The sequence below is a fragment of the Vipera ursinii genome, assembly GCF_947247035.1.
Source record: "Vipera ursinii genome assembly, chromosome: 4".
NCBI lineage: Eukaryota > Metazoa > Chordata > Lepidosauria > Squamata > Viperidae > Vipera > Vipera ursinii.
Window position 1 is genome coordinate 20,017,601 of NC_139514.1, and position 22,278 is coordinate 20,039,878.

Consider the following 22,278-nt stretch of genomic DNA (forward strand, 5'->3'; position numbering starts at 1 on the left):
CAATCCTGCATTAATAAATATTCAAATAAAGAATGCCATATCTGAACATAAAACAAGGTGCAAGCAAACATGCATTCTATTGCTGCTGGCATAGGAGCTTCTACACTATTCATTATTTTTTGCTACTACAATACTACTGGAATACAATATTGCTATTAGATTTTTTTTTGAGTATTTAAAAGGTATGATACATATTCTATGAAATTCAATCTTTAGTGAAAACAATTTAGATGATATAACTGCTTAAGATAACTGCTTGAGTCACAACTGAAATTTAATTTTAAGACATTCATAATATAATCAGACATATATTCTGTCTGATCCTGTCAAACAGCATCACAGTCTGGTTTAGAAGCATCTTCCTGGTTCTGACAGGAAGGCTGCGCAGAGTGGTGAGGATGGCTGAAAAGATAATTGGCAGTTCCCTCCCTTCCATCCAGGACATGGCACATAAGCATTGCTTGAGCAGGGTCCGCAAGATTGTCTGGGACGCTACACATCCTCTTCACGACCTGTTTTCCTTATTACCTTCTGGGAGGAGGCACTGTGGTATGCGAAGCAGAACATCCAGATTCAGTCACAGCTTTGTTCCATACATGTAAGAATATATAGTATGTTTTAAATGTGTGTTATGTATGTGTACACTTTGAAAGGAAGCAACTAAATTTCATTTTAATGTGTGCCATTGTGCCCACAGGAAAAAAATGACAATAAAGGTAATCTAATTTTATCTAATCTAATCTACCGTATATACTTGAGTATAAGCCGAATTTTTCAGCCCACTTTTTGGGCTGAAAAATTCCACTTCGGCTTATACTCCAGTCAACAAAGAAGCAGAAAGAAGCGGAAAGAAGCGGAAAGAAGCAGGCAGGCAGGGCACGGAGATCCGGAGACCTGCTGACGTTTGGGGAGGTTTGGGGAGGTGCGCGCGCACCTCCCCAAATCTCCCCAAACTTCGGCAGGTCTCCGGACGGCGGCGGCTTGGGAGAGGTGCGCGTGATCCTGGAAGCACCGAAGCCTCGGCCGCGCGCAAGTCCTCGGTAAGCTCCGGGCGGTCACTTGCTTCGCGTCTCCTGAGGGAAGTGGGGGCGACTGGAGCGGGCGTGTTTCCTCGCCTGCTGGGCGCCGCGATTTGCCCGGGGAACGCGCGGGCCCGAATGGCAGTGTGGAGCGAGGAAGCGGACAGCCAGGGCTTCCCCGAGAGCCGCGGCCACACAGGGTATTCCTGTGTATTCAGGCTTGCAAAATTGCGGATCGAGCCTCTGCTGGCGGCGGAGGCTTGCAGAACGGCGGATCGGCTTATACTCGAGTCACGAACTTTTTCCAGTTTTGGGGGGTGAAAATGGGGGTCTCGGCTTATACTCGAGTCGGCTTATACTCAAGTATATACGGTAATCTAATCATCTAATCTAATCTAATCTAATCTAATCTAATCTAATCTTCTATTGTTTCATGTTGTTCACTGTTCTTTCAAAATATGTGGATACTCTATTTGATTTGAAATATCATAAAATATCATAAAAGTTGCCATGGACAGTGTTGTGACATCACTGGACTGAGCAGGCCAAAATATGAGGATTGGTTTTTTGTTGTTTCATTTATCCCTTAACCAGCCCAATAGGAGAAATTATGTTTTCAGTTATGTTTGCAAAAAATGGGAAAAAAAGTCTGAAATGTTTGATCCCATGCATTCTGGGGACATCTGGAGTCATGTATGTAATGCTGTGGAACAGAGAATACACATTTGTTGTATTGGATTAAGCATTTAAATTATAGCTAACACTGAATTTTAAATTGTGGTTAAAAATTGATCAAAGTTCTCCAATTTCTTCCTTACCTCAATAGTTAAGGGAGAATGATAAATATTCAGGTCTAAGGCTCAAGGTCTTGCTTACATAATAATAAAACTGTAATTCATTTTAGCATTTAAGCATATTATACATACATACATACATATGCACATATATAAATTACAAGAATTCAATCGCTAACATTCCATTTCCAGTCGTAAATGGTTAGCAGTTCTGGGAGTTGCAATCCCCTCACATTAGGGAATGCTAGATTGGAGAAGGATGGTTGAATCAGTTCTATAATATTCTAAAAATACCTATTTTTAAATTAAAAATGCTTAAATATAAAATTTCCAAGTTGACAGTATATTTACATAACATCAGCCTTGCTTGAAAGCTCAGCTAAACTGCATATGTAGTAATCTGAATATGTATGTTTTAATGGCCATAGCTACAATCAACAAGTAGAAAATGATTAACCTCTTTTTTAACACTGTAATAAGTGCCGGTAGATTGGATAATTGGACAAAATTACCAATTTGTTGCAAAATGATTCTGTAGAAACAAAGACAAATTTGTTTTGAAGTCACCAGACTTGATAAAACCAAGCAGTGATTTCCTCATACTAAAACCTTGCTTCTCAGCAAAGTCAGCTTTCCTGATTGGAGAATAATAGGGAGAACAGGAATTAAGTAAGTTGCATTCAGAAGAGTTTGGGCAGACTCTCTTGTGATTGCTTTATCTAGACTCTAACTAGACTCTGCTCAAAATGTATTACTCTTAATGTAGGGGGAGGGTAATTGAGTAACCGTGTGTACCCAACATTCTGGCCAATGTTGAACAATTACAGTTGGAGCTTAAATTATGGGCTTTTTCTTTTGCTTGGAACAGCAATTTGTTTTGATCTCCTTGCACACACATGGAAACTTCTGCAATATAGCTGGGATTGTGACACGTTCCAATATTAGCAAAACCTCTTCTCTCACTTGCCTATTTGACAGCTGCCCTACTTTTTAAGATCAATCAAATATGTTGTGCAATGAAAAAGTTGGTTTTCAGAGTAAATAAAGCATCTCTTAGATCAGGGGTTCCCAACCCCGGTCTGTGGACTGGTACTGGGCCACAATATGCCAGTAATTGTTGGCACAATATGCCAATAATTGTTCAACATTGGCCGCACATACAAGCAAATCCCTATCTGTGGGATGCAGGCAGCACACAAAACCACACACCCTCCAGTCCATGGATAAACCTTTCTCCATGGAACCAGTCCCTGGTGCCCAAATGGTTGGGGACCTCTGCCTTACATTACTACCTCCCTCTGATTATCCTCTTACAAGCAAAACTTAATATGATTTCATTTGCAATAAAAGAAAATACAAAGATTTTATTTTGTTGGTAAACAGAGGAATTTCTCCTATCCCTTTATAAGACTTGCAAAAAATTCAAAGCGTTAAATGCTTATTAGTAATCAAGTAATTAACCTTAGCAGGTAAGTTAAGATCTTCATGATGTGGCTTAGAAGTAGCCAAATATATCTTTCAAACCAGCTACCTACTAACTATTGCCATCTGCTCAAATATAACTCAATTGTTCCAGCAGTTAGAAGGAATTGTTTAGTCACACAATCTTTTATAGAATTTTTATAATGTGGATAGTTTTATCCAGTGCTTTTTTGGTAAAAGAAAAAGGTGCCGGAACTCACACATGTCATACAACCCGCCTTGCCTACCCTACAAGGTTCCATCCAAAAAAGGTGCCGGAACTCCGTTCTGAGCGTTCTATGAGAAAAAAAGCCCTGGTTTTATCTTTTTTTGAATATTTTACCTACTCCATCAGCTAGCTTCTTGAAGAATTCAGAACCCACAGGGAATATTAATATACAATGAATCATCAACCCCCAAACTTTCTGGTTTAAAGAAAGTGAAGCAGAATGTGTATTGACATGGATATTAAAAGAGAGATTGTGCTGAAACTGCCTGAATGAGGCCTCTTCAAAAATCTGAAACACCACATTGCTGACAAGGAATCACCCATTTTGTTATTTAGATGTTCTCAGTCAATTTTTCAATCTTTTATTTCCCACGTTATAAAGTTACTGGAATCTAGCAGCATTTTATACATCACATTATCATGGAGTGAATGTTTTTCATTCTTTTTTTTTGCAATTAAATACTTTTTATGATCCATAGTACAGAGCAATAAACAATTCAAAATGAAAAGACATGGCAACATCTGACTGTTGCTAAAATCTTGTTTCTCATAAATATCTCTAGCTCTAGTGTTCCTAGTTTTACTGTGATTACTGGAATAGACCTGGAATATCAGATGTTCGCTGTGTTTTCAACCAGCGTCTCACTCACTGCCACCAAGTTTCCCATTATCATGAATACTCTTTCATGAATCTCAGGGGATGTCAGGACTAACGATCTCCATCAGATTTTTATTAATTCTTTTATAAATAAAAGCACTGTCATTAAATGAGTGCAACAACTGCCGTTCGAATAGTTTGGCGGGTCGAATCCCTAATGCCGCGTAGCTGAGTGAGCGCCTGTTACTCGTCCCAGCTTCTGCCAACCTAGCAGTTCGAAAGCATGTAAAAATGCAAGTAGAAAAATAGGGACCACTAAGGTGGGAAGGTAACAGTGTTCCGTGTGCCTTTGGCGTCTAGTCATGCCGGCCACATGACCATGGAGACGTCCTCGGACAAGCGCTGAATACAAAATAAGTGAGTATAGCATAAAAGGTAAAGGTAAAGGTTCCCCCGCACATGTGTGCTAGTCGTTTCCAACTCTAGGGGCCGGAGCTCATCTCCGTTTCAAAGCCGAAGAACCAAAAACAGAAAACCTCTCTCTGTTCTTTATCAGCCATTGAAAATAACCATTATGGCAAATTATAGAAGATGAAGATTGGTGGTGTTGGTTATAAACAGCTTAATGGATAGCAGAGTTCTGGGCTAACAAGCCACAGTATTTTTGTTTTGTTTTGCTGGTACTATTTTATTCTGTGTTCTAGTTTTTCTGTTTTCAGTTTCTGAAGCTGGGATTCCACCCAAAATAACAACAACAACAGTAGAGTTGGAAGGGACCTTGTCCAAGCCTCTGCTCAGGCAAGAAACCCTATCCCATTTCAGACAAATGGTTGTCCAGTCTCTTCTTAAAAACTTCCAGTGTTGGAGCATTGGCAACTTCTGGAGGCAGGTTGTTCCACTGGTTAATTGTTCTATCAAGAAATTCCTCCTTAGTTCTAGATTACTTCTCTCTTTGATTAGTTTCCATCCATTGCTTCTTGTCTTGCATTCAGGTGGTTTGGAGAATAGCTTGACTCCCTCTTCTTTGTTGCAACCCCTGAGATTTGGAACCCTGCTCTCATGTCACTCCAGTCCTTCTTTTCATTAGACTTTTCATTAAACAATCACTTTCATTCATTGCTCAGTTTTTAACCTCAGCAATAAGAACAACAACAACAACAACAAAAACCCTGGCCACAGGCATTTGCTGCTTTTAACAGAATGACAATGTTGCAGTGAAAGTTGTGTCTTTTGGGGGTGTATGCAATGCAGAAAGAAAGGGGATGTTGCTTATGATGCTACAATACTGCTCATGTTATTCTGACCCTGTAATTCTGATTCTGTAATTATTATATTTATAGTTTCAGTTATTCTTCAGATGTTCTTTGTCACTTAGGGGAAGGGAAGGTTTGTGACCCTAGATCTCTCAAGTCTGAAGCTAATGCCCTTCAATCAAATAGATTAAAAAATACAGTAGAACAAAGTCATATAGTCAATGTTACAAAACTAAAAAATAAATTAAGAACAGTTGCAGGAATTGGGTATGTCTATTTTAATGAGATGAAGGGCTAGAGATGACATAATAGCAGTGTTCCAGTATCTAAGGAGCTGTCACAAAGAGGGTGTCAACTTGTTCTCCAAAGCACCTGAAGGCAGAACAAGAAGCAATGGATGAAAACTAATCATGCCAAACCAATCTTATTTCATTCTTTGACATAGTGACTAAATTAGAAGACCAGCAAAATGCTGTGGAAATAGTCTACTTAGACTTCAGTAAGGCATTCAACAAAGTATACAACAACCTACTTCTTGGTAAGCTAGAAAGAAGTGGGATACATAGCATCATCACAAGATGGATTTGTAACTGTAAGTGCACTCAATGACCTTGTAGGTCATCTGATCCAGCCCCCTGATCAGGCAGGAGACCCTATAATTTCTGACAAGTGGCTGTACAGTCTCTTCTTGAAAGCCTCCACTGATGAAGCCCCCGCAACTTCTGAAGGCAAGCTGTTCCATTGGTTTATTTTTCTGTCAGAAAATTTCTCCTTATTTCTAGATTAAATCTCTCCTTGATCAGTTTCAAGTCTGTCAAGATCCATCTGGATCTTGAGCCTATCATCTAGGGCAGACATGTCAAACTCACGACGTCACGTGACATCGCACAACATATTGGAGCTTTTTCCCCATTGCCAGCAATGGGGTGGGCATGGTTTCCCAGTGACGCGTCCGGCTGTTTGACACCCCTGATCTAGGGTGTTGGCTATTCCTGCCAGCTTAGTGTCATCTGCAAATTTGATGAGTTCCCCTTCTGTTCCCTCATCTAAGTCATTTATGAAGATATTGAAGAGTACTGGGCCTAAGACCTTGTGGTACCTACTGCTTACTTCCCTCCATGTAGATATAGTACCATTAATTATAAGGATAATTGAAAAAGATGGAATTGGCAATCATAACACATTTTGATATAATTCAACCAAATCCATTTGATGCTGGATTATTTATTTATTTTATTTATTTTAATTCCATTTACATCCCGCCCTTCTCCGAAGACTCAGGGCGGCTTACAAGCTTAGCAGTAGCCTTCATTCTATGTATATGCCTGCTTATTAGGGCTTTCATACACCCCCCAAGCGGCATTATTACAAAGTCAGCTTAATTGCCCCCAACAATCTGGGTCCTCATAGCCCAACATACTGAAGTCCCAATTAAATATTCAGTTATATATGCTACAAAAAATAATCATTACATGTTTTATTAGGTTTATCATACTTAGCCTTCACTTGTTCACTAGATAAGAGCAAAGAAAGTGTTCTGGGTCTCTTTGTTAGCATCTTTTCCAGCTCTAGTTCGGTAGCCCAAACTTTGCTATGATGTTAATGTTTTAAGTTCTAAACTTCAGGTTAGAAGGACAGACAGTTCTATCTAAAGCTTAATAAAAACAAGAGGCATACTCTTCACTGTTTTATTCCAGAACATTCAAAATTAAGACCTATCTCCTCCCTAAATGTGCAATTGCATATTTCTAATCATATATCATAAGCAAATGCTGCAGTGTAGTATCATGGTAGCTAATCAACATTATAAATGCAGAAAAAGGCTGGTGACTGAGCTTTGCTCCTTGATCACTGAATCGTCTCAGATGCTGACAAAGCTTGCGGCAAACTAGGCAAAACCTGACTTGACTCTACATACCATTGGTGAATGAGGCATGACTTCATGTAGACTTTAACTGCTATTTGAATCAAAGACCATGTGACAATCTAAAATAAACATGCTCCAAATACCTCTAAAATCTGCAGTCTGGGAAGCCATTGTGGAAACCACTGTTCATACCCTTTTATTTGAAGGGCTGAGGTTGAATCATAAATCGGGTGGGAAAATCAGCAATAAAATGAAATACAACGGTATCTTAAGATATTATTCAATTGAAAAGCACTTTAGAAGCATCTATAATACACAATCTAAATTAATTTTATCCCATGTTTATATAAAATAGAATTAATTTCAGCTACAAAGTTGTCACTTTTTTAACTCGATGCAATCCAGAAAAAGAAAAAAAAGATTATTATACCCGCTGGGAGTCATTTTACAAGCTATAGAAGGCCAAAGATGGACTTATTTCTACATTAACTTCCCCAAAATAATAACTGACACTTGCATTGCAAATTAGCTTCTCACGAGTTGTATTTTTCTGCCATTTATAGAACTTTTGAAATGAATACGGCTAATAAAATACTTTGCATACCCATTCCATCTGACAGAGGGAACAGGAGGAAAAGGATAGTTCCTTTTCCTGGAACAAACTTTTGTTCCATGAAAACGTGCCAAGTAACAGTAAAGAGGTCCAACGTGGGATAGAGTAGTTATTTTTCTTGTTTCAAGGCTCTGTGGGATAAACTGCAAGAAGTGCTGATGGAAGTTGTGCTATTGGGGCTTTCTCATGGCTGCTAGATTCTGTACCTCAGGGCTCTTCAAACTTGGCCCTTTTATGACTTGTGGACTTCAGCTCCCAGAATTCCTCAGCCAGTGTGCCTGGCTGAGGAATTCTGGGAGTTGAAGTCCACAAGTCATAAAAGGGCCAAGTTTGAAGACCCCTGCTGTACCTAAAAATGCACCAACCTGGCCCCTTTGGGCGTGGGGGCTGGGAAACGTCAAGCACCTTCTGAGCCACTTCTGTTTTAACCGTCCTACCTCTTCTCTCTGGGCACAGCAAGCCAGGAGTAACTCAAGTTCATCGAAGGATTTACCTGCCAACAATCACAATTCGCCCCTCCTGGGTGGGATTCATGGTGGTGGAGAAATGCAGAACCTTCGGCAGACGAAGCAGGCTTAGCAAAGAGGACACCCTCTGGCCCACTAGGGCCACCTCCCGTTTAAAAGGGAACGCGTCCTCCCCACCCCCACTTCTGGGATGTTACGGCCCCTTCCATTGGTTGCCAGAAAAGGATAGTTCCTATTGGCTGCCCGAGTGTCCCAAACAACTGCTCCAACCCGCGACTCCGAAGGGGTTGCCCAACACGTTTCCATAATTGTTAGGATAAAGTCGATACTGGGAAACGCCTTCGGATCAATCATGTCACTTATTCCTATTTTCTTTCCTTCCGACCCGTTCCGGTTGTAAATCTGCGAAGAGCGCCAGAGTCTAGAAGCCACCCCGTTTCCGACTGTATTTCTTCTCCCTCCATCTTCCCTCCCCCTTCTTATGCCTTTCTCTTCGGAAAAACCAGGGATCCCAACCTTATTCTTTGCTTTAGGGCATGGGTAGGCAACCTCGGCTCTTTTATGACTCATGGACTTCAACTCCCAGAATTCCTGAGTCAGCTATGCTGACTCAGGAATTCTGGGAGTTGAAGTCCATGAGTCATAAAAGAGCCGAGGTTGCCTACCCCTGCTTTAGGGTTTAGCACTTGTCCCCGGTCTGGTCTTCTCCACATGTGCTAGGACCAGTCCCCATAATCCCCGACCCCACTAGTGCCTGGGAATTAAGGGAGTTGAAGTCAACGTAGCTGAAGGTATCAAGGTGGAAAAATTTCTTTTGTTCTTCTCTTCCGGGTGGTCCAGCGCTTTCCTAGAGACAAAAAGATCTGAAAAGCCACTCGCTCACTTTCCCCGTCTCTTCGCTGCCATGGGAGTCGTGGAACCAACAAGAGTCAGTGTCCACCCCCTGCCACTTTCTTCCCCTTTCTCTGGGAGTCACTGGGGACAGAATCAGATCTTGTGGGGCTGATCCTCATACCAAAACTAAGTTGCTGGTGTGAGTTTCCAAAAAGGTGACCACTTATCTTGCTCTGAATGTCAGTGATGGAGGAGGTGCCAAATCATAAGAACAGGATGTGAACAGACTCTACAGTGCTTCCAACACTATCCTGTTTATTTAAACTCCTGCCATGTAAATCAGTATGCCCATATTTTTGTATTTCATGTTTACTTGCTTTGTGGAAAGGGATTGCTAACTTTTATTTGGGAACAATATGAATTTAATTGCCATTATTTAAAGTTTGCTTTTATGTTCTGGAGTTACAAGTTCAAGACTGCTTCAGGCAAAATGATGTTGAAAGAAAGAGAGCCATGGGAAAAGCAAAGGCGTTTAAGATCATTGCTGATATAATTAGCAAGAGTTTAAGACTGGATGTGTAGGTGGTATAATTTGAAAAAATACATTAAAGCCTGAGATGCATCAAATGTAAAAATAACAAATACTAATGCTGAACAATTAAAAAGTTGGTTATTAATAATATACAGACTTCAATACATTTAATTTGATTTTGATTAGAATATGAGCTGCAATTTCTATTTTTAGATTGTCAATATATTAGAAACGTACCATTTTATTTTTAAATCTTAGAGGAAGTTTTAATTTACTAGATAAAAAAACACCAATCTACATGATTATATGATTATATAATTTTTATTTGGGGTTAGAAAAGCATAGCCTGCTATCCACTTTTGATCTTCTTACTTCAAAGTTTAAATAAGTAGCCCTGTTAATAAAACCAATCCAAGTAAACAGTTGTTGTTATATATGCCTATTGGAGCAAAAGTCACATTGAATTGACTGTGATTTACTGCTGGCAGACATATTTAACAGCATACTTCTTTGTGCACAAGATTGTAAATAGTATTAAAATTAAACTTGAAAATATTGCAGCAAGTCTATTTCTGTTATAATTATTGTAGAAAATAAATATACTGCAAACAAAAGATAAACCAAGGGAAGATTCTTCTTGGTTTAGAGAAAGCATTATCATGCAGACAAGTATGTTTAATCCACTGATGAGACAGAAGGAGAAAGTGACACTAAAGGGTATCATGAGCAAATATTTACACTGATTGTCTACTGATAGGCCTTCATCAACTAAGCTTTATAAACCAACTCCGCATGCTGTATAATACAAAGTGATACTGTTTTCCTTCTTTTCATTTTTCATGTGCCTAAATAATTGCAAAACGAGGATACATTAAAAAATATTTTAAAAACTGCAGTGTTGCTTTTGTGTTAACTTTTTTCAAACGTGATCTTGATACTATGCTTGAATACTGAAGTACATTTTCCTTGCCTTTTAAAAACACTTTTAAAATGTGATTTTATACAACATTAATTTTTAAACCATATCCCATATGAGTACTTTAACATTAAAAGCCTTGAATTTAATTATTATTATTATTATTATTATTATTATTATTATTATTATTATTATTATTATTATTATTATTATTATTATTATTATTTGTATACCGCCCTTCTCCTGAAGGACTCAGGGCGGTGAACAGGGCAAACATATAAAAATACAAAATACAAAAATTAAAAAAGAATTAAACGAGATGCCCAAGTTACAACAATAGATTAAAATACATTTAAAACAACAATAAAGTCCAAACCCATCCCCCATCAGGCTAGGCCGGCTTGTTCGAATAAGATTATAAGATTACAGAAACAGTAAAATATTGTCCATAATTTACCTAAAGTGCAGTCTGGTAGCCTCTCACTAAACTGGTACAATTCACTAAGTCTTTCCTACCAGAAAGTTCACTTTAACTGATAGACATGTGGATTTTCTATTTGTTCCTATTCTTACCAATAAACCTTCAGGTTTATTTCAAGAAGAAACCTTTTCAATATATCAGTAACCAGCATTTGCATTATTTTGTAAAAGCTCATATTTGTTTAATACACATTTCCGGCTACTTGTCCCTTTATATTCCAGGCATGCAATGTTTCACTCAGCAAATAATACATAAAGAGAAAGATTTGGATCTGATTCCATCCCACATAGCTGCTTTTAAAGAATAAATTCCACTAAATAGCATCAAGTTGTGCCATGTTAGTTGCACAATTTGCTTTCTAGTTAAATAGTTATAAATGGCTTTAGTGGTTTAAGAGATATGTACTCAGTTATTAATCTTACATAATACTTGTGGAATTAAAAAAAAAGCCCCATCCTTTTAGCAGAATTTTATTCCCCATTATAAACACTGCCCATTTTCAGTAAGCCAACCGAAAGATGCACAAATGAAAAAAGTAAAAATAATGATTCTCTCAAGTTGAACTTGATTTCGGATGACCATATCAGGAGTAGTTTCCTTAACAACAATGTGCAAAATGATCTGCCGTTGCCTTTTCTGATTATTATTTTTTTTACTAATTAACAGCCTTGGAATTTCTGGTTGTCCCCCATCCAATTTCTAACTAGGTCTGACACTGTTTAATTTTTTTTAAAACGGTTAAGATTCCATTCACAAATATATTTGCCCTACAAGATATATAGAAGTATAATAGTATTTCCAGTCCAGGCTGGGGCTTGGTGGAATCTGGAACACAAAAAATGGGAGAAAAGTAATGTAAATCAATATCTACTAGCTATCCTTTGAAATGCTCCTAACTTTCTTTTTTTTCTCTCTACTGTCAGATGTCCAGCTATGACTCACCACTGGCAAACAGGACGCTGCAACAAGCGTCTAGCCCAGGGGTAGGCAACCTTGGCTCTTTTATGACTCGCGGACTTCAACTCCCAGAATTCCTGAGCCAGCATAGCTGGCTCAGGAATTCTGGGAGTTGAAGTCCGCGAGTCATAAAAGAGCCAAGGTTGCCGCCGAAGGAACTTCGTTAGGAGCTATTACGCATGCTCGGATATTTTCTTCCTCCTAAAGGAGCGTTCTTGTACCTTAGCAACCTGAAGTGATGCATTGTGGGCTTGAGAGTTCAGGCCCTATACTTCAAAACAACGAGAGTCTCTTTTCTCCTCCGAGGCTTTGTTTGGGGAGAGCCAGAGAAAAAAGTCGCGTTAATGGGAGGGAAGCTAAGGTTATCCGGGAGATAGCGGGATACGGAAAAATTCCAAGTATGCTGGCTCTGGCTGTTAAGGGTTGTTTTAAGAAAGGATTTCAGCCCATTAACATGCTTCTTTTTGTGTGTGCATTTTTACAGATTCTGATCATTTCCGTCACTGCTGGAGCTCTCGACCTTGGAACGGCTCAGCCAGGTGAGCATTAAATCCAAACTCTCCGACTTGTTGCTAGAAGGAAACGATTGGAGAATCGCTGGAGGCGGCTAGGCTTGTGCTTTCAGTAGGAAAGGACTTTCTATTTTTTTTATTCCTTAAACTTGTACGCTGTCCAACTTCCGATTGACTCTGGCCAGCTCTCAGCAAGGAATTAATTTAATTAATTTAATTTTGTTAGATTTATATACCGCCCTTTCCCGAAGGACTCAGGGCGGTTTACAGGGAATTTAAAATCAACAATACAAAAAGAGGGAGTCAAGCTATTCTCCAAAGCACCTGAAAGCAGGACAAGAAGCAACGGATGGAAACTAGTCAAGGAGAGAAGCAACCTAGAACTAAGGAGAAACTTCCTGACAGTTAGAACAACTAACCAGTGGAACAACCTGCCTCCAGAAGTGTTGAATGCTCCAACACTGGAAGTTTTTAAGAAGAGACTGGACAGCCATTTGTCTGAAATGGTATAGGATTTCCTGCCTTAGCAGGGGGTTGGACTAGATGACCTCCAAGGTCCCTTTCCAACTACTACTACTACTTCTTCTTCTTATTATTATTATTGTTATTGTTATTGTTACTATTATTATTATTATTAAATACAAAAGTTAAAAAACAATTTAAAAAGATTAAATTATCCCTTAAAATAAAAACCCCAGTTAAAAATTCTCAGCCTGGGCTGGAGAGCTCGAAGAGCCAGGTTTTCAGGTCCCGGCGGAATGAACGAAGGTCGGGGGGGCAGTCCTAAGCTCCACGGGCAGCTGGTTCCAGAGGACAGGCGCACCCACAGAGAAGGCCCTCCCCCTGCTGGCAGTCTTTTACTGGCGGCACCCTGAAAAGACCCTCCCTGTGTGAGCGCACTGGACGAAGGGAACTTGATGCTGGCAGAAGGTGTTCCCTCAAATACAATTACAATTACAGTAAAGATTCTTCTTTCCTAAAACCCTTTTTTTTTTTCTTGTGGTCAAAGGAAACATATCTGGGATGAGGTACTGCATCCCGGGAATTGAATAGTGGCTAGATGTGAATTTGGGAGCAGAAGTGGCCAGAAGTATCTTTTAAGAAACTGACTACAGCCTTGTCTGGAGTTTGCAGAATTGTTTTCCAGGCCTGTCCCGGTGATCTCTCAAAGGGGGGTTGTTGTCACGTGTTTTGCATGGGAGTCCCTTTGAAGATGACATGGCTACCATAGTTGTTTGGAAGCTATGTAGTATAATTCTGTGGCAGTGGCTGCCAATATCTGATCTAATTTTCAGAGGGCTTATTGCATCAATTGGGGGAGCACATTCACCCATACAATTCGGTCTCAAGCGACTGACAGAAAAGTCAGCTTGATTTGCATTTGGGGTTAGTATCCAGGCATCCTGGTGTCCATTTAAGTGCTGGTGTTAATGTGAGATTTTTGTGAGCTAAGAGCAACTTCTTAATTATTTTTAAAATGAGTTTCAATATTACTAATAGGGCAATGATACAACAGCTCCTGAAAAGCATGTGAAAATATTCATAGAATGAATTATGCTTTCAAGAAGTACTGCCTTAGTGTGTTTGTGATCACACACACAGACTAGAACTTCTGACACTAATTTTGGAATAAGTTCTTTTAAATTCAATAGACTAGCTTCTGAATTGCATTGTAAGATTACTGTCTTATACACTAGTTTGATGTAGTGATTAAAGGATCAGACTAGAAACTGAGAGATTGTGGGTTGTAGTTTGCTTTTGGCATAAAGACACCAGGGTGATCTTGGGCTAGTCTATTTCTCTTGGCCCTAGGAAGTAGACAATTGCAAACCTTTTCTGGAAGAAAGAAAAAACTTGCTAAGAAAACTGTCTAGGCAGTCTTCCACAATCAGGCAAGATTGAACTGAAAAATAAAATGTGTTTTCTTAGGAGAAAGTCAGATTATGTCAGTGGGACTTCTTAGTGAATAGACATAAAGCTGTATTCTCTTACCATTTGCTGTTTTGCTGCTGCATCATAATGAAAACTAGGCTCTCAGTGTCTTGGCTTCTTCTCTTATTCTTTTGTTCGCGTACAATGTGTAATAGATGCTTAAAACTACCCTTGTTGATAATTTGTCTTGAGTGACAGTATGAAGGAGTACTGAGAAAGAGAAAAAGAGCAGCACTTGGTTTACAGCCTTTAACTGTGATCTTACAATTTTAGACGAGCATTCTTGACATGTTGTCATTTTCAGGCATAACGTTGTTTGCATTTAAAAAAAAATAAGTTTATGATGAAATCATTTATTATAATTACAAGCAAATTTATTGAAATACTGCATGATCTGATAAATATTTACTGACAGCTAAAACTGGAAGCCAGTATTTTGACATCTTTTTTGTTTCATAGATTAAAATGATGAAAAATGTCCACCTGGCACCCGAAGCAGATGAAGATGACCTTTACTCTGGTTATAATGATTATAACCCTACTTTTGATACAGAGGTAAAATATACCATATATTTATCAATTGTTCTGTTCTTTTGCAATTATAATATCAAAGTACAGAAAAAAAAGAAACATTAAAAGTAAGATAAGATGAAAGGAAACAAAATTTGACCAAATCAGGTTTGCACAAATACAAAAATATAGTAAATTTGGTGAAACATTTTAAAATTTATTTGAATACCATAGGATATCATAGATGAGTTTTATTATGCTAAGGAATAGTAGTAATAGTATAATAGTAGTCTATTATAGTCTCTCTTGACACCCACAGTGGTAAAGAGGAAGTAAAGAAGAAGGAATAGTACTTGATTTATATCTGTCATTTGTATACAAACATAAATGTATAGAATAAGTAATTATGCATTTTAATATAAATGTAGAAATGCAAGATAAATATATTTATATACTAATAAATACATTTTTTTTTAAAAAACATGCTGACTATTTAGCTATTTTAAAATCAACATTCATAATTTTATGTGTTTTTCTAGGATTTAGAGAATGATCCAGCTTTTCAACAGGCTGTGAAAACTAGCCATGGTAGAAGGCCTCCAGTAAGTTAAAAATTACAAAGCATCTGTGTAAACATTTACAAAACGTCTTGAGAGCCACTGTTCTTTTATAATATTTTTAGCCTAGTTCCACATCTTTGTTTAGAATACTGGCTTATGGTAAACAGCAGTCCTTCCTTTCTTTACACTTAATGGAATAATATATATGATGTTGTTCTTCTATAGCTGTTTGCTTCTGCTTTTTAAAAAAATCCTCTGTCAGGGTTTTTTAGTTTTCTAAAACATGTATATGAACACATACCTGCACAAACATGGATAAATATGTATGTCAATACTGCAACTTACAATAGTATCGTGTTCTGATAATTATTCTGGTATTTCAGACTAGATGTAAAGACAGTGTATTCTGATGAATTACAAGATGCATGCAATAATTAGTCAATTAAATGAAGTCAGCAGAGGAAATCATATAAGAGCATAAAAATTTACGTTGACAGTAACAGATAAAGGGCCACTAGTCCATTTCACATAGCCAGGCAATAATAATATTAATTGACAACAGAACTCAGGTCTGGATCTGGAACAGAATTTTTTTAAAATATAAAAAATATTACTAGCTGCTCACTTAATTGGAGATTTTGGAGGTCCAATCTCCAGAATAATTGCACACCTACAGAGCACATACCTCACTTTGCTTATTAATGCTGATAGTTGATTAAATACCTATATATTCATTTTAATAGATTTAAATGGCAACCCATCTTCTTAGGGTGATTCTGATGACTTAACAGAACACATAATACAAAAAAATGAAAGAATAAATAACAATAATGACGCAGAGTAAAGAAACATATGGCAGCTGAGGAAACCATTCAACCAACACATTACAGGGCTCACTACCTCTTGATCCCCATGCCAGAAAAACAGGTCTTCAGGAATTTTACAATCGGTTCTCCATTGCCTACCTATTCAATAATCAAGACATATGGAGATTTTATCCTTGATATCACTTTGGAGAAAACAAATTCTCCTTAAGAGTTTGTGCCAAAAATGCAAAACAGCAAAGTCAAGACTTCTTTAAATCAAGTTCAAATCCTAGTAATGTCTTGGATGTTTTCATACACTTTCCTTGGTAAGTGAACAGCAGTGGTTTGCCATTGCCTTCTGGGATGTTTTTCAACTTTTAGTCTACTCTATGCTTTCAAAGATGATGCTAAAACAGTATTGACAGAGATGGTGTAATTTTATATAGATAATTATATAATTTCATTTTAATTACACATAGTAATTATATTTCAACTACTGCATTCTAGTTCTTGTAAAATAATTCTTAATGCTTAATTAACACTTAGTTCCTTTTTACAAGCTTACGGCCAAAGTTCCAGGTACATCAAGTGCACGGACGTTAGCTACAGGGTATGTGGTAAGTTGTTATTCTCTGCATATTTTTCTGATTTTCTTCTTTCTTTGTGTCTGCTTTTTCACCAACAAGACATACTAAATGCAAAGTTCCTTATCCCAGTCAACCTGTGAAATTACATAGCTTTCATATTTTAAGTCCTCACAAGAAGGACTAAAATCATGAAAGGGAAAAGCAAAGTTCCATAGTTGAGGGGTGATGTCTCTTGAAAGCTAGAGAATAGAACTGCTGAATTTGTTGCAAGAAATGAAAGAAAGTAATTTAAGCAGTTTTCTATGGCAGTGGCTTATGGACATTGGAAATGAATTGAGCAGGACCAGTTCCTCTTATATAAGGCCAAATGCTATTCTGCTCTCTAGCACCAGTTTTAATTTTATAAATATTTCAATATTCGCCTTCTGCACTGCTAGAATAGTGATTTTTGTGCTCCAGACCTGCTTATTCCTCTAGAAATAGAGTTTGCAGTGATGATTGATGAAAATATTTTCTTGCATCATGATAGTCAAAGACAACCTTGTCTTCATCAATGGGCAGACCAATGACAGCAGCTGTACAGGTAATACTGTTATAATTTTTGCTAAAATTAATTCATAGACTACAATTAGTGAATCTAAGACTGTACGTGTCATGACAGTGAAGAGCTGGTTTTAAATTTAAGGAATAAATGAAAATGAGAATATATCATTAGGTACCCAATTTCTTACCTAAAAGGAATATTTCCATTTATAGCAGCAAATTTGAAACATAAAATCTGCCTTAAAATATGTGTTATGAACCTACAGTAGTAAACTTTGTAATACTCCTGTAAATTCACAATAATGGGATAAATGAAAAGTATGCGGATAGCCCCTTTGAATCAAACTCATGATTTCATTGCACAGTATTGAACAATAAATGATTTTTAAAAAATCTATAGATAGTCCTCTACTTAGGATCACAAGCCCAAAATTTATTTTGTTAGGCAAGAAAGTTAACTGAGTTTTGCCCCATTTTTCTTGCCACAGTTGTTAAGTGGATCACTGCAGTTGTTAATAACATGGTTGTTAAGTGAATCTGGCTTCTTCATTAACTTTGCTGGGCAGAAGGTCGCAAAGGGTGATCACATGACCTCGGAGAACTGCAAATGTTATAAATACATGCCAGTTGCCAAGCTTTTGAATTTTGATCATGTGACCACAAGGATGCTGCAATGGTTATAAATGTGAAAAACAGTCATAAGTCACTGTTGCAAGCAAATGGTTGCAAGTTGATAACTATCTGTATTTTTTATTTTTTTTATTTTAATTCCATTTATATCCCACCCTTCTTCGAAGACTCAGGGCGGCTTACAAGCTTAGCAGTAGCCTTCATTCTATGTATATGCCTGCTTATTAGGGCTTTCACACACACCCCAAGCGGCATTATTACAAAGTCAGCTTATTGCCCCCAACAATCTGGGTCCTCATTTTACCTACCTCGGAAGGATGGAAGGCTGAGTCAACCTTGAGCCTGGTGGGATGCGAACCTGCACTAATTGCAGGCAGCTGGTGTTACTTAAGGAGGCATTAGCCCTCTGCTCCACCAAGGCTCGTATAATGACTAACTTAAAAAATCCTGTATACTACAAGTTATTATTGAAATTCGCAAACTGAAATTACTGTTTTGAAGTATTAATACAGTTCAGTTTCATGTATTTGTCTCATTCTGACACTTAATACTCATTCTGACATTATATCGTGATGATGCAAGAACTTGCCTCCCTCATGATTTTCATCATTTGTTCTTTAAGGACACTGTTACTCGACCTATGACAGCAGTGCAGGCAGCAGGTTACACCAAAGCAGCTTTAAGAGGTATATTTTTATGTCATTAATTATGGTGTCCTTCCAGAGCACCTGGCAAGGTGGTCTTTTGAGGATATGATTTAAAAGCAGTTCTAGTCCTTCCTGTGATGCTAAAGAACAACTAAGTGACACTTTGGCTATTGATGCATAGTGTCCCCCAGCGTGCCCTTGTTGTGTTAATATATTCGTAAAACTGGTGGGAGAAATAATTCAGAGATTTGGAACGGGTGAGATTATTATGCTGGTAGCGTCCAGCTGTACTGCTTCCTGTTATTCAACTGTATGGAAGCAGTATCTTTTGAGTGTTGCATCAATTCAGTTATGGGGCTATATGAAATTGAAGCCAAAGACAGTAGAAGTGCTCTTGGTCAATAAGAAAATGGACTTGGGTACTGAAATGTATGATGGGATTGCATTTCACCTCACAAAGTAGACTTGCAGTTGGGGGGGGTGGGGTTGTCTTCGATCCTTAGCTAGATTCTATGAGGCAGCTATAACAAGGAATGTATTTATGCACACCAGCTGCAACTTTTCTTAAGCCAGTCAGATTTAGCAACAGTTAGCAACACCTTAGTTTTATCCCTTTTTGACTACTGGAAATTTGAAATTGCCCTTGAAAAATGCTCAGAAGTTGGAACTTGTGCACAATGCAGCAATAGACTGTTAACTCTGCAAGATACAGAGATTATGTGTTGTTTGTAAAAGACATGCACTGCTTGCACATACTGAGCACAGTTTAAAGTGTCATATTTAGAGCTTTAAACAACTTGCTTAGGTTTTCACTATCTAAGGGACCACCTATCTGGACTGAACATAGGTTCACTTTCATGCCATGTCAGAGAGGGCTTTTTTCTTGTATTGCTTCCAGATTATGAAATATACTTCCTCAGGAATTGTGCTTGGTGCAACATTCATGGTGTTTAGAAAAATCGGTAAAGATACATTTCATTTATCAGGCATTAGATAGTTAAACCTTAAATGTAATTTAAGTTTTATCTTTTAGGATTGTATTTTTTTTTTAATTTTAGGAATGTCCCATTTGAGTACAATAGAGGTTATATATCAAATAGATACATTTTAAAAATTATTAGAAATTAGTCTCCAGTAGGGAAACATATAGAGTGCTCAGTGATATTTATTAATTTGTAGGTTCTGCATTTGATCCTCTTGGCCAGGCAAGAGGTCCAGCTCCTCCTCTAGAAACAAAAAATGAAGATAGGTATGTAGATAGCTTTGTTACAGTTACTTTGTCATGTTTTTTTGGGAAAAAATCAATAGCATATACATCATTCATTGTAAGGAAATAAAACAGAATTTAATTGGAAAAGGCTGGATCTTTATTTTTCTATACTGATATAATATTATTTTAAAAAAAACAGTATTGGAAGATTTCATTAGCTAAAAATAACATGACCTCAACAGTTTTTGCTCCAATAAATTCTTGGGAGATCTTTTGAGGGGCCATGTATTTTTGAATTTCTTCCTCAGAAATAGTCCAGCCTGAGTATTTCATTAGGAAATCAGCACAGGATTATCTGTATAAAATAAATGTATATAAAACCAGGGCAGCCCAAGCAAAACCTAATGTTGTACACCTAATATCTGTACCAAAATGTAGATTTTTTTGCCTTAGTGTTTCTGATGTCGTATGATTCTGCTCTTTCCTTATTTCAGTCCAGAAGGAAAGATTAAACAGTTAGAAAAAAAAGTGAATGAGTTGGTTGAAGAAAGCTGCATTGCTCACAGCTGTGGAGATTTAAAATTGGTAACTATTATTTCATCCTGAAATACAAAGCTGCATTGTTGCTTTTATAGTTCTCAGATTGCCAGTTTGTTTTTAGTAATAAAAGATGAAGAGCCATCGTAAAAATCTTAGCTGGATAAAAATTCTCATCACATCTAGATATAGCTGCTATATGAATTCATCCGTTATGTATAAAGTTCAAAAAACTAGTGCAACTCCCTTGATTGACCAAATTATTCATATGGCAATTATGCTTATATAAAATGACCGTTAGTGGCCTGCTCCTATTTTTGCTTCTGGACATCATTGTATTTATCTAAGCCCTTTTATAGAAAATGATAAAATATTCATTTCTAAGGAATGCTGAAAGAGTACATAATCTAGAGCATGTATATTTTGCAATTATGCAAGAGTGGGGGTTTTAGAATTCAGTTTGGGCTGGAATTCAGCTTCCTCTGTGTTTGTTTTTAAAAAAATTACTCCATCTATCTACAATACATGATGAGAGCACTGAGGATTTCAAAGCTGAAAGGTAATATGTCGTTCCGTCTTCCAAAAACCCAAAGCACACTGTAAAACTATGCTATGGGAGACACCAATTTTTGCTGAGAAGGAATTTGCTACAGCTGTCCTTACCAAGAAGAATATAGAAACTAATTCCTGCTTTCTTTTTCCTAGCTAAAATAATTGTTCATTCCTTTCTTGGGATATGCAGGGTTTTTTTAGATTTCATATTAGTATTCAAAAAATAGAATTTATAAGCTCACTTTCTACTAAAGAACAGCACTAAAATCTGCTAGTGAGGGATGCATTCCCTACTTGAGTATCCTTATGATATGAACATATTTTTTGCTGTGGCGTCCTCTTAGTGATTTTATATGCAGTTATAGAAATAGGTTTGTGTAAATATATATGAAAATTGTTTTATGCAACATTGTCTAACAAAGGGCATGAGGCACAGTGAAACATATTTTTTTTAAGGCTCTAGAAAAGGCGAAAGATGCTGGAAGAAAAGAAAGAGCCTTAGTAAGGCAACGTGAACAGACGATGTCTCCTGCTAATATTAACCTTGATCTTACTTATACTGTAAGTAACCGTAAAAACACTCAGTGCACATTCAGCATCTTCAGAAAGGGATTAATCATACACGAATGATGACCTTCTCTGATGGATATTTTTATGTATGTATTAAAGTGCATGTACTGTAATTATATTTAATTTGATTGAATGTCAGCATTTGTGTTTGAATTTAAAGACCATAAACAACATAAATCAGATGGCCTCAAAAGTATCCTAGAACTGTAAACTTTCACTTGCCAATATTGATAGTAGGCATATGTTATTTGTTTATTTGTTTAAAAGATTTATATGCCCACCCATCTTATACAGTATAACCCTGGATAAGTAATGACAGCAATATTACTAAATAAAGCAAGAACCTCACAAAATTAAAGATATGACAACAACTCTAGTTTAGACCAGACATTCTATGTTAACTAGAATTAAAGCCTAGATCAGGTGGGGAGGGAGTGCAATAGATAGTGAGGAGGTTGTTTGTAGGCAATTCATTCTAAAATTTCAAAAGACATTGACATGCTGCAAAGCAAAGCCTATTCACTAGCATCACCCTTACTTCTAAAAATGCCTTTGGATCCCAAATTGGCTTTTTTAGGAAATACAAATGATGGCGCCATTGAGTACCTTACTTGAAAATATAACCATTTGCCTTAAAAAAAGAGAGAGCAAAGTTAAATAG

General features: G+C 37.4%; 2 protein-coding genes across 3 annotated transcripts in view; one reads left to right on the forward strand and one right to left on the reverse strand.

The window, feature by feature from the left end:
• CRYL1 (crystallin lambda 1) overlaps window positions 1-8,484 on the reverse strand; it is a 45,038-nt gene extending 36,554 nt beyond the window's left edge. The window contains exon 1 of the mRNA XM_083361638.1: window positions 8,328-8,484. Within this exon, the coding sequence (XP_083217764.1) occupies window positions 8,328-8,368 (41 nt within the window). The 5' untranslated portion in view covers window positions 8,369-8,484. The remainder of the gene's footprint in view (window positions 1-8,327) is intronic.
• Window positions 8,485-12,280: 3,796 nt separating this feature from the next.
• The window catches only part of IFT88 (intraflagellar transport 88), a 39,516-nt gene continuing 29,518 nt past the window's right edge, over window positions 12,281-22,278 (forward strand). For both annotated transcript variants that reach the window (XM_083363091.1, XM_083363092.1), the window contains exons 1-10: window positions 12,281-12,419; window positions 12,506-12,560; window positions 14,925-15,020; window positions 15,515-15,577; window positions 16,902-16,958; window positions 17,458-17,511; window positions 18,724-18,787; window positions 19,928-19,997; window positions 20,453-20,543; window positions 21,504-21,608. In XM_083363091.1, coding sequence (XP_083219217.1) covers window positions 14,931-15,020; window positions 15,515-15,577; window positions 16,902-16,958; window positions 17,458-17,511; window positions 18,724-18,787; window positions 19,928-19,997; window positions 20,453-20,543; window positions 21,504-21,608 — 594 coding nt within the window. In that variant the 5' untranslated portion in view covers window positions 12,281-12,419; window positions 12,506-12,560; window positions 14,925-14,930. The remainder of the gene's footprint in view (window positions 12,420-12,505; window positions 12,561-14,924; window positions 15,021-15,514; window positions 15,578-16,901; window positions 16,959-17,457; window positions 17,512-18,723; window positions 18,788-19,927; window positions 19,998-20,452; window positions 20,544-21,503; window positions 21,609-22,278) is intronic.